The 13,067-nt window shown below is 35.9% G+C and overlaps 2 protein-coding genes across 4 annotated transcripts; one reads left to right on the forward strand and one right to left on the reverse strand.

Moving 5' to 3' along the window:
- Window positions 1–621: 621 nt before the first annotated feature.
- On the reverse strand, window positions 622–6,412 carry ensab (endosulfine alpha b). Its single transcript, XM_026284017.1, has 3 exons — window positions 6,235–6,412; window positions 3,360–3,482; window positions 622–3,216 (listed from the first exon to the last, which is right to left on the reverse strand). The coding sequence occupies exons 1-3, from the start codon at window positions 6,289–6,291 to the stop codon at window positions 3,043–3,045; spliced, it is 354 nt and encodes a 117-aa protein (XP_026139802.1). The 5' UTR covers window positions 6,292–6,412; the 3' UTR covers window positions 622–3,042.
- Window positions 6,413–7,305: 893 nt separating this feature from the next.
- On the forward strand, window positions 7,306–12,754 carry hormad1 (HORMA domain containing 1). 3 transcript variants are annotated; one of them, XM_026284008.1, is made up of 15 exons: window positions 7,315–7,368; window positions 7,813–7,863; window positions 8,061–8,205; window positions 8,281–8,341; window positions 8,426–8,462; window positions 8,598–8,618; window positions 8,762–8,788; window positions 8,925–8,992; window positions 9,163–9,314; window positions 9,651–9,808; window positions 9,907–9,996; window positions 10,102–10,153; window positions 10,264–10,331; window positions 10,434–10,514; window positions 11,146–12,754. In XM_026284008.1, exons 2-15 carry the CDS (start codon window positions 7,831–7,833, stop codon window positions 11,230–11,232), a joined length of 1,080 nt encoding a protein of 359 aa, XP_026139793.1. In that variant the 5' UTR covers window positions 7,315–7,368; window positions 7,813–7,830; the 3' UTR covers window positions 11,233–12,754. The 3 variants fall into 3 exon arrangements, with proteins under 3 accessions (XP_026139794.1, XP_026139793.1, XP_026139792.1); XM_026284007.1 differs by lacking the exon at window positions 7,315–7,368 and adding an exon at window positions 7,515–7,683; XM_026284009.1 differs by lacking the exon at window positions 7,813–7,863 and having other exon boundaries at window positions 7,306–7,368.
- The last annotated feature ends 313 nt before the right edge of the window (window positions 12,755–13,067 follow it).

The following is a 13,067-nucleotide window of genomic DNA, read 5'->3' on the forward strand; positions in this document are numbered from 1 at the left end:
GCTTTTGGGAACTTCTGGTACACGACTGTTTCTGCACGTAAAATGCACCCCGCTCGTAAAGCGGTCACAGTGAGAATGTTAACATTCTCTTCGTAAAACGCCACCGGGTTTGTATCAGCAGAAGCAATGATATGCTATTTAAAATGTATTTTGAATGTCAAAATGTTTCACAGCTAGGTTTTTGGTAGGATTAAAGAGTATTCGGTTTATGAACGACCAGAGGTGTTCATGAAAACAAGAAAAACATAGGGTGGAATTTTTAAACCAAAACATAAGAATGTTTGGGTTTAAAAATGTCACCCTATGATCTGTATTCTTATGTTTGGGTTTAAAAACTCCACCCATGTTTTTTTCTCTCGCGCATTTCCGCTTTTAGAGTGTCTCCCCCTAGTGAGACATAGTTGTAGAAAAGAAAAGCAAATTGCAAGCAGCCAAAGCTTCAGACATTAGTTTTTATTTTACAAAGAGCCCCATTTAATTTTGCAAACAAGATAGGAATGGGCACATTGGCAACTAGTAGACACGATTTACTTACACTATAATATAAATTCATTTTAATGCCATAAAAGTACACATATGGACGTTTAAATTTCGTTAGAAAAATACAAAAGTACCACTCAGTGGTTTTGTTATTAATGTAAAACTTTATTTGAAGTTCAGACATAGCTCCAGTATTCATTTTAAACATCTAGCTTTACTGCGTCCTTCCATGTAAATATAATTGTAAGAGACCAGATGACTCTGGAAAGTTCCGGAAATCCACTTTGAAACACAAAGTAATTCAGGCAAAACAACTGAAACAATAAAGGATATATAAATGGGGCACAAAAATAAAATATTTAAACACCAAAAGCTCCATGAAGTATGCAAAGAATACATCTTTGTGTGTCTAATAGAGAGCCCCTTAAGTTGTAGATTTAGAGTTAATATGTAGTTACCATGAATATCACATTGCAGTATTGTGGAAAGGTTTTCAGTTCAGATTTGTCTGAATTAAGTCCACCCAATTAAAGTGGCTTTATTTAATTACAATACAAGCATCCTAATCCCCAATATTTACATTTCTCACACTAGAATTGATGATATTCTTGTCAATATGTCTTAACAAAAAGCAGAGAGATTCAGACACACAATATTAACAAATAAAAGATAAAACACAAACTTGGTGTATATTGGAAAGACAACCGACACAGATAATGCAAGACAAAATGCACAACTATGACACCAGATGCACAGTTTGACTATTTACAATTTGGCTGCAGCACAAAATAAGATTATCTCCTAGCATTGTGCAATAACGCATTCCTCAAAGGAAACATTGTACGTCCACACATACCATCAAGTGACAAAAACTAAGTCAAGACCATCATATTTCCCTGATGTATTGCCAACTGCCACCAGCTCCTCAACCATACATGAAAAAACACATTCAGTCCCTTACATGTAATTCACCTTTTAGTGAGATTTACATAGTGATAGTACAGTATTTTATTTTTACCAAGAATAATATGCATTAATATACATGTTTTTGTTTATTCACATGGCTTAACACACTTTCTTTTAAATCTTCAGGCCACATGTAGGAGAGTATGTGGTTTTAGAAGGGGCAACTTTATTAGACTATGCAAATCCTGATTTAGACACCTGGATTGACTGCCTAGGTTGAGTCTAGATTTGCTCTGTAAAGTATCTATCCTCAAACTAGGACTCTTTAAGGAGTGTACAAAGTTTTACAGCCTGGAATAAATTAGATGTTAAGATCCACTACAAAGTTTCCAATGATTTAAAACAGCCCTGCACAGACTTCCTCAGACTTTGAAGAAGCTACAGAGGTTAATCAATTCATGCCCTCTGAAGAAGGACACTTTGCTAAATAAAAGGAAAATTGAGGAAACAAATGGGTTACAGGATATAATATGCCCTAAAGTCATCTGTATAAATGCTTTTGATTTGAAACCTGGTAATAAGCGGCACGTCAAAGCAATCTATGGTTAATGTTTTCCAATACTTTTTATATGGTTTAAACATGTTACACTGTCCAAGTTTAACTATTGTACTGTTTAGATCTAAAATATTTTACAAAAGTGAACCAAGGGTGCTGCTTAATTCTGCAAATTTCCTTTAGTGTACATAAAAGCTGAATGACTCCAGATGCCCTAATTATTGAACACATATAGCCACTACTTTCTATGAACATACTTTATCTTTTAACGCATGCTTTGTGCGATGACGAGATCATTTTCTTTAGCCCCTTTTGTTATCATGCCACATTAAAAGACCATTTCTGCTCTTGGCTATTATCAGTGAATTACAACATTCTCGGTTTACACCCAAAAACTGCGATTGCAATAATCTAATCAGCCTGATTGGAACCGCTTGCTCAGATCCTAACATGGAAGGTGAAGGCTGAGAATAGTAAAACGATCCAGTCCTAAGCAGCCTTTATTTGGTTCAACGGAGCCATATTTAGAGAGTGAGAGGTAGAAGAGCGGACGAAGGCTACACAGCTACCAGCCACTCTTTACCAAAATTTGCTTTTTTCAAAGAAATTCTCATAAAACATTCATTCATTTGTCATTATGAATGAAAAAGAGGGCTGACAATGTACATCTGGGGCCAATGGCTATCAAGTATAATCTATTTAGGAAACAATGCCTTTTAAAACAATCTTAAATCATTTTCAAATAATTGGACACTTTTAAAAGCATCTTTTGAACAGCATTTTCTGAAGTCTTCAGGGTTTTGTTCATAATTTCACTGATGTACAGGGTACACAGAGTAAAGTGCATCATGCTCCACCGGGGCCTGAAGTACTGAGGGTTTTGTTTATTCCTACTCTATGTGGGACACTGAAGAGGGTAACAGAGCTGGGTTGGTTAGACCTGCTGAAGTGAAACAAAAATGACGGCAAAATTCTACACCCAAATGAAAACAAATAAAAACAAATAAGTCGATAACCAGTCCTGATGAAGCTGGTCTGGAGGGGCTGGGGAGTTTTTGGAAGTTTGGTAAGAGGGTTTAGTCAAAAACCTATGGGTGACGTTAGCCTGCCAGTTTACTTGTTACCAATGAGGATTTTCTCTGCGGAAGGTCTTGAGGGGTTGGAATGTGATCCCCGGTGACGATGTTCTTGTCTGGACCGGCTGCGGCAGGCAGCTGTTTGTTCTTCATCTTTGCCTTGGCCATGTTGTAATCTCCTGAGTCAAAATACTTTTGCTGAAGACAAAAAAATGCATTGAAATTGGATGAAATAATAAAAAGGTCTTGTTTGTTTTGGCTATGTTGCAAGCACCTGGAACTACAGAAATCTGTATGAATGAATGCCTTTAAAAACATGTTGTTGAAATGTTTGAACTTACCCCTTTCTGCAGTCTCTTCATCAGGAAGTCAGAGCCACCTGGCTTTTGACCCAAGCTGGGATACTTTGCTTTCAATTTGGCCTCCTCTGTCCGCACTGGGTTTGAGTTTGTGTCCTGGGATTCCTGAAAAAAAAAAAAAAAAAATGTACAAATGCGATTACATTTCAGGATTCTTTGAATGGAAAGTTCAAAATAACAGCATTTATTTGAAATGGATTTTGTTTTTTTTTAACAATTTAATACCGTCACTTGAGCAGTTACTGCATCCTTGCCATTTACAAGTATTTTTTTTAAAGAGGTATGAGATGATTTTGAATGTAAACAATCTTTATAAAACAGAAAAAGTTGTTTGCTTTCGTTTTTATTATAGTTTTACTGCCATGACTATAAAGAAGATTTATACGCTATTAGCATCAATGCTATTTTCATAGCGATCTCTGAATAAATTATACATGGTATACAACTAACAAAAGGTTATAAAAGACATCTCAGGTGTACTACACTAGACAAAAATTCTAAACTACATTCAAGTACCGTATTTTTCGGACTATAAGTCGCACCTGAGTATAAGTCTGCACCAGTTCAAAAATACGTCATGATGGGGAAAAAAACATATATAAGTCGCACTGGACTATAAGTCACATTTATTTAGAAACAAGAACCAATAGAAAACATTACCGTCTACAGCCGCGAGAGGGCGCTCTATGTCTTCAGTGTAGACTACAGGAGCACTGAGCAGCATAGAGCGCCCTCTCACGGCTGTAGACGGTAATGTTTTCTATTGGTTCAAATCTCTTGGTTCATTTCTCTCGGTTCATGTCAAATTAATTTTTATAAATAAGTCGCACCTGACTATAAGTTGCAGGACCAGCCAAACTATGAAAAAAAGTGCGACTTATAGTCTGGAAAATATGGTAATACATTTTTAAATAAATCAGTTAGACACACCTCCGAATAAAAGCTTTGTCTATTTACATAAAAAAACATTACAATCTAATAAAATATTTTTCACAGTCATTTTAGTTTGGCAAGTAAGGCATGATGGTGATTCTTCACCTTTTAATAAATATCCACTATAAAGAGGAAGAAAGAGCAAACTAATAATCAACACTCAGCTAATAAATCTCACACCCACGATATAATAACACAACAATAAAACAAAACTGCTTTCATCATGTTATTGTTCCTTCAGTAATTCCCATAAGGTGCGGTCACCTTTAATCACATTTCAGGGCAAGACTGTTTAGCTTGGCTTTCAATTCCCAGGTGTTTTCAGACTTCCCTTTTTGATAGGGAAACGCAATTTTGGTTTCAATCTGAATGTCTGGAAATTTTGTCAATCGGGTTTAGACTATTTGTAAACATCTTCACATTTCTGTCTCGTGGTGTAAGATGAGATAATTGTTTTGAACAGTAAAACAGCCAAATTGGTCTTCAGGTCTTGCACAGGGCAGCAAAACATAGCAAGATTACAGGAGGTTACACAAAGACAAATATTTGAGGACCTCAGTTGTCTGGTTCCATTTTGAATCATCCTCTGTTTCGCCCTAAGCTTAGGAATCATGTGGGGGTGTGTTTAGACTGAGGCCTGGATCATTGTAAACAACAAAAAGCAGCTTTTACAGAAGACTAATGATATAGACTTGAGTATAGATGTTTGAGCATGCCTCCATTATGACTGCATGATAAATACCATTTTTGCAAATGACTAGGCCTGTGTGTCAAGTGGGGCAGATCTTTAATTCTTGTTATGTTGGCTGAAAGACACATACATATGCATGCAGTTTTAGCAAAATGATGACTGAAGAAAAACAGGTTTGTAAATCATCTTGACAGTAACTAATTCTACATGCTACACCCTATGAGTCTCTGTGAGTCAAAAACAATTCATAAAACAGCATTTAAAATGCGGTTTCCTTTTTTTAATTTTTAGTTTATTTAACTCTACAAGGACCCAGAAGATAGCATTTTATTTTCCCCCCATGATATTGATCCAAGGTTTTTGATTGGGTCTAGGGAACAAAAAGAAAAGTAGTTTCTTGTAAAAGGTTAAAACTGTGGTTTATCATTATATATTTTTTCCTCCACTGACAGCAATTTTTACACAGTTTTGCATTAGTAAATAAAAAAGATCTGAAGAGGAAACATGCTCTTCTGATAAAGTCAAAAATGCTGATTCACTAGGATCTATAACAAGTAATTTATTAGCTGCTATATTAAGCACCACCTGGAAAAAGCGCAAATAAGGCGATTATGTTCAAAACTACTCTTAAAAACTCCAAGTACATTACTGAGGAGTTGCGGTCGTGTCCCGAATCTCAATTTCTCATGTTTGCATGCCATTTTAGCACAATATTGTCAATAAACACTGAATTTTCTATGAAGGTTTTCTGATTTTTAAATAAACTGAACATGGCTTGTTCAAATACATAAAGATTAGAACCTGGTTATCATAGTTTTGCTTGACAACTTGACAACATTATGCGGAAACATGAAAAATGGGCGCCCCAGTTATTTTTGTTCACACAACCCAACTGACACCATCAGGTTAAAGTAGGCGTGACAACATCCAAAGTGACACAATGAACCAATCAAACGTTGTTATTTCGTGACGTCTGAGCTCCCTGGCCAATCAGAATGAGGCTCAATGCTTGTGAAATGTTCGTCTATCACCTTGTTCAACTCATGCAGTTGACAGTTCAGAAATCAAATTACAAAGAGTCAGAAATATCTGTGTTAAAGGTGTCAATGGTCAAGAAGCAAGCAGCCATTTCAATATAAAACTATTTAGGCGTATATACATAATAGTGGATGAAACTGACAGACACCACAAGAGACTGAACCGAGCGAGGCGCAGCCCAAGTCTAATCCCCACCTGAGTCTCGTCCATCTGCTCCGATTGCGTCTCCGTGTCCTGGTTATCTGATGACATGGCTGCCCTGCGTTTGCTGATCAATTAATCAACGTGTTTTAGTGTAAATTTTGCAATATATTCGTGTCCGATCTGGTCCACCCACGGCGTTCTATTTCAAAATGGCGTTCGCTGCAGTGACGTCATTTTTGGAGGACGGACCCGCAGCGGAAGAGCAAATAGGAATCTGGATTGATGTTTGAGAGACAGGAGAATCAGCCTGTAGATTTCCAATAGTCTCATCAAAATAAAAAAAGTGACCAATGGTAGGCTACAATGCCTTTGCTAGCTCACACAACAATAAACATTATTGGGCGATTTAAACTATTAAATGTTAAATCTCCAAGAGACGTTGATAAAAATTCTCAATAAAATACAGGTTTTTAATATGGATCATGCCTGCGACAATACTGTTACATAGGAGATACCTTTTAATTACTATTTTTGAAATAGTAATTTTAAGGCCTAGGCCTAAATTTACCATTTACCATTAACTATTTACAATTTATCAGTCATGCAGTGAGGTTTAAATATGGAAATCTGCAATCCCTTACTCTACATGTATTATATTTTCCCAAAGCTGTCATACCTTAGGTAACAATGACATTTATATAGACCAGAACCTTTAGTAATTTTAACAATGTGCTATTGATAAAATTATTGTATTTTTAAAAATGTTTTGTCTCCATTTCTAAGATTTTTTTTAAGGCTTTCTTATCACAAACGGTCAAAGTTTATAAAATTTTTTATGTCAATACACAAAAACAAGTGAAAAAAATGTATACAAAAATAAAAGAAAGAACATATAAAGAAAAAAGGAATATATACATAAGACACAAAAATACATCAAACCAAGTATTAGTCACGGTACAGGACAGATCTCATCAACTCCTCAAAAAAAAGAAATACATTTTTGTTATAAATTAATCTTAGCGAATTAATTAAATGTTCTACTTCACATAAGAAATCTCTAAAAGTTTGTTTTCTTTAAAAAAAAAAGTGTGCATATTTATATGGTACTGTCAGCTTTTCGGCATGACGTCACGTAGGAGTTTATGGCGAGGGGGAGATTAGCGTACTTAATTTTTCCAAAAGAATGTAAGTTTATTTTTGCTCTTTTATGTATCAATAATACTATAATTTTATATGCAAATCCAGAATTTATTTTTATTTTGTGGAGTGTATTTATATCTCGCTTCCCTGTGTTTTTGTATGATTGTAAAAGTTTTCAATAAAAAAAAGAGAGACTCGCGACGCGTACTCGATCGTATGACGCGCGCGATCGACTGATTGACGGTTAAAAGTTGGTTGAGACGGTACAACGTAATTATCGCTTAATAGTATATTTGCTATTATTTTATGGTATAGCCGTCCATCAGAGTCACCGAATATTTTTACTGTAAACTTTATCTGGTAAGAGAACTATATTATTTCACTATCTATGTGCTTTTGAGTGACTGAAAATCGACCGCCTTTGTTCGAAAACCAAAGGCAGTAACGTTAACTAAAATTGCTCATTATATTTGCTGTTGCTAATTTTAGGAGTTTGTTACAGTCATCATGCCTTGTGAACAGAAATTGCGCCCTGTTCAGGTAACATTAAATATTTGTTTGTTTGTTTTTTCACATCCAGCACAATACCACGTAACGTAACGTAACTGTGTGCCGTAAAATTACTTTACCTTTAGCTTGTCCAGGCGCTTACTAGCCTGTCCGTTAGCTGTAACATACATTTAACTGTATGTTTATTACTGAATGTGTGTGTGTGTGTGTGTGTGTGTGTGTTTCAGAGCTGTCAGATGCTGCCAGATGTGGTGTCCACCGAACAACAGTCACTGGTGCTTGTGAAGAAACTTTTAGCCATTGCGGTCTCAAGCATCACTTACCTCAGAGGTCTTTTCCCAGAAAAGGCCTATGGACACAAATATGTTGGAGGTAAAAGCGATACATTAGAGTGGAAACAGGTAACAGAAATCCTGATCAACTTAATTTCTTTCTTTCTTTTCACAGAGCTGAAAGTCCTAATACTGCGAGAGCAAAGCTGTCCTGGTGCTCAGCAGATTGTGCAGTGGTAGTATTCCCTTAATAAAGTACATTTAGATCATTTGGGAGTATAATACGCTGCTTTGAGAGTATCTTACCTTTACTATTTCAGGTTGCAGGGATGTTTTGATGCACTTCAAAAAAGATACGTAAGTCTGTGCTTTTGCCATTTTCTGTATTTTTGTAGATTTTTTAAAATGGGGAATAACCAGTTTAGTAATCAGATATATACTGGTCATCACTCAGTAACCTTTAAACCTTTTGCATCTGCTTTACTTTATCAGCTGCGCATGGTTCTTCTATCAGTGAGTATTAACAAATGGATTTTAAAACAAACAGTAATCAATTTATAACCAGACTTTACATGCAGAAGTATAGTAGTTTATATGCTGTATAATATATATGTGTAATAATATTTTTTAAATGAAAATGTTATTTTTACTTTTAGATTTACTGTGATCCAGACAATCCACAGGTGACCAGACACCATGCTTGAATGTTAATTACTGTTTGAATATAATACAATAATAATGAAATTAGTGCATGATGACATTGTTTATTTAAGACTCTGAATTTCCATTTTTACTTTTCTGTTTTTGCTTTTGTTGTAGAAAGTGACTGAATGCTACCAGTTTAAAATCAAGTACACAGAGAACGGACCTCAGATGGACTTTGAGAGGTGGCCTATCTGTCTGAGCAGTTATCAAAACTAGCCCAAAATACATAACTTGTATTTGTATGGAATGTCCTAATAACATTTTTTTACAGCATTATTTTTTAATACCATGTGTTTGCATATTGACTATATATTAATGTTGCACTTTTGAAAATTATTGTCCGTGTTTCCAGCAAAAATGGGCAGATTGAGAGTAAAATGGCCTGTGACAATACCCAGAAATCCAGTATGCTGCTGGTGCGCAAACTTTACGTGCTGATGCAACATCTCGGCCCGCTGCCTGACAACATCTGTCTCAACATGAAACTCTTCTACTATGATGAGGGTACATTTACGCTTGCTATGTGAGACAGACAATTTCAAGGAATGTTTTTTTTTTTTTTTGTATGTAATAAGTTATTATTGTTATTGATATTTATTCAAGTTATTTAAAAGCATGCGGATCTTCACACAACATACAGATGCACAAACAAGAGCCTGTAGCTCAAATTTGGTGCATGATGACCTTAAATTTGACCTGCCATATCATACCACGAGAGGAGGGGAAAAGTCCCTTGAAAAATATTTATTTTTCTAATTTATGTTTTTAGCATTTTTAATTTTTACAATTACCCTCAATATAATTTAGTTTTCACCTTTTCAGTGTGCATTTGTGTTTCAGTGACCCCTCAGGAGTATCAGCCCCCTGGCTTCAAGGACGATGACAACGAGACACTGTTGTTCGAGAGGGAACCAGTAAATCTGACCATGGGAGAGGTGGTCACACCTTTTCATAGCCTCAGAATGAATGTCACCACTGAGCAAAGGAGAATCGAGACGGTGAGATAAAGAAGCTAGACATCTACTGATCTGTCTGGAAGAAAATATCAAATCAATGATGAAAAGCAGTGATCAATGTCTTTCATGTGTGTGAACAGTTTGATGAGGAGGAGGTAGTATGTGTGAGTACAAAATGGTCTTTGAACACATTTGAGGATGGAGTGATGTCTGAGACCTCAGTTCAGCAGGTAGGGCCTTTTGAATAAATAGCAGATATTTTCTCATTTCCTTTATTGCCTTACCTTTACCAAATGTGAGGATTGATCTCAAAAGATGGATATTTTTGCTTGCAGGAGTGTACAACAAAGGCGAATGTAATCACTGATAGAGGCATTGAATACTCAGGTGAATATTAGACTCTGCTTTGCCAGTTTAATGAGGTCAACATTAATCTAAATGAAGGAAACTGCAACCAACTACCAGCAACTGTTGCTCATGGTCTGTCACATTTACAGAAACCCAGGAGAACTCACAACAGGGTCACAGAAGTAGCAAGGAGGATCTTAATCTAACAAATGCAAAGGTAGTGCTACACAACTCACCACACACACAAGTAAACTACTAGTCTACTTTAATGACTGTGGCTGAGAGGAAGTGGTTTTAAATTATGTGATGCATATTTTAGATGGACAGTCTGGTAAAGAAAACTGCTGACCTTAAGGTGGATGCAAGGAAGACCAGGAGCGGACGCATCCTTGACCCTCACGTAAGACATACACTGCCCATGATCCATATCTGTATCTTGTAGGGATGCACGATATTGGATTTTGGCCGATATTCGATATGCCGATATTTTCAAAATAATTTTGGCCGATGTCGATACCGATATCGATATATATACAAATATATACTGATATATTTAAACTTTAATTTTACTGAAGAGAAATCCATGTATCTCTTCTGTACTGATTCTACCATAAATGTATTATTTTACAAATGTAGACAGACATTCACATCTGAAAAACAGGTCAATTATTTCACTTAGAGAATATCGGTTTGGCTCATCGGCAGAAATATTCATATCGGCCGATACTGATAATGGCCATTTTAAGCTTTTATCGGCCGATACCGATATTGTGCCGATATTATCGTGCATCCCTAGTATCTTGTCATGTTGGTTGGATTTGTATCACGTATTTTGCCGGTATAATCACTAGAATTTTGTTTACAGTTTTAAAACTGTAAATACAATGTGTCATTCTGATGACTCTGTCATGCAATCCGAGCCAGCAACAAATGTAAAATAAACAAATGAGTCACATAAAAACAGGTTTTTCAAGGGATCTTGTTTTGATTAACTAATTTACCACAACTAAACACTTCCTCTGTCTCTGCAGATCTCTCAGTTAGAGTTCCCGCTGAGCCAAGATCCCCAGCCTTCAGCCCCGAAGAGGCGCAAAGTCAGTGTACCTAAAGAACATTGACTTGTACACTCACAGTATTTCTAATACAGCCACACAACAAGCATGCTGTTGATTTGTTTTCGTTTTTTGGATTACTATAGTTGCAGAAATGCATTGTTAAGTTTTATGGTTTAAGGGAATGTGATAACATGAGTGCATAAATTAATTTTGTATTTTGTAATTTATGTTAGTTTTCTAACAGATAAATTTGAAATAGTTATATTTTGCTTTTAGTGCCAGGAAATGTTAGTAGCATGGCAAGATTTAGTCACTACAATTTACAGTACGTGCCGATGTAATGAGTCCACTAGATGGCAGCATACACTGTGCCTGATTTTTTTTGTATTAAAACAGTGATTCCATAAAAAATATATAACGTGCAGTTTTCTGTAGGAAAGCAGTTTTATGGATGTACTTGAACCTGAGTGATATAATTTAATGAGTAATGGGTTTTAGAGTTTATGTCTAGAGAAGTGCAAATATTAGACTACAGATGTTTGAACAGAAAACTAGATCTGGCTTTGTTTTCTAATGCCAATCTATACAGTTGAGCAACATTACATCTTCCAGCACGATTGGATATGTTGGTGAGTTGTTAAGATGTATATATAAAATTATTATTAGTATTATTAGTAAAATTATCATTAGCAGTAAATGTAGGCTTGTAAAGTCAAGGCCTGAATCTTACTGTATATTTGCACCTGCTGACAGTCAACTGTCAACAATCAGCTATTTAAAATATGAGAGATTCATTATTACTTGTAAATATCTTCTTTTCTTTTTTTTTATCTTAAGTCTACTTAAAAAAATGCACAGCAATGGTTTTTTGCAACCATATTCTAGAATTTCATTGCAACAATAGTGTGTAGTAGTCCCTGTTTACAGCTGCATTCACTTTATCTAGTTCCAAAATATTTGTTGGCTCATTGCCTGAGTGTTCTAAGTTGGCTAGAGACAAAAGCATCTAAAAAAAAAAAAAAAAAAATCCAGATATGCAGTTTCAGGCTCGGCTGAAAAACACTGTCTTTGGGATTTGATTTGTCACTGATCAGAAACCTCAGAAGCCCCTTTGCCTATACACACAAAAGCTTTTAGTATTGACATCAGAGTTTCAACCATTTAGCATCTTCTCCACCTAATTTACAGCAGATGCTAGAAGTCACGTTTACCTCACACTGATGACGCAAACATATCTCAGTTTGGACCCCAAAGTACAATGTAAAAAGAGCTTTGGGGGGAGGGTAGCGGAGTGGAGTTTGGACCAAGCAATCGAACTAGTTAGCTGCTGTCAGGCTGTGTATCTGTGTGTGGGGGGTGATATTACCCCTCAGGGCATCAGAGAGGGGGGGGCTTCAGACATTTAGCAGGGGACTGTGATCCCCTGACCTTGCCAGAAGGGTAGAAAATGTTTTGCTGCTGATTAGCAATTCTTCAGCTTAGCAGCTTGGCTAAACTTTTAGTGCAATTTAATTTTTTTCCTGTTGTAAAGAATGCCAACAAAAATGATATGTAAGTTTTCATCGTAATAAAAATACAGAAGATAGTTTCAGTTTGATTCAACCTAATACACATTGCATGTAGTTAGTGACCGTGTATTGTTTTTCCTTTCTTCATTCTCTAATCTCAAGTGTTTAAAAGAGTCTCATTTAATTAACTAGACTGTCCAAATTTTTTAGACCACACTCTCTCAGAAAAAAAGGTACAATTCTGTCGCTGGGGCTGTCCCCTAAGGTACTTTCTACTTTTGTACCTTCGAGAGGGTGGTATCTTGTATCTTTGTACCTTATTTACTCTTAAAAAGTTCATATTAGAATGTGTACATGTTAGCACCTTTTGAAAGCTGAGAAACCACTTAT

The sequence above is a fragment of the Carassius auratus genome, chromosome 16 (assembly GCF_003368295.1).
Source record: "Carassius auratus strain Wakin chromosome 16, ASM336829v1, whole genome shotgun sequence".
In the NCBI taxonomy this organism is placed as follows: Eukaryota; Metazoa; Chordata; class Actinopteri; order Cypriniformes; family Cyprinidae; genus Carassius; species Carassius auratus.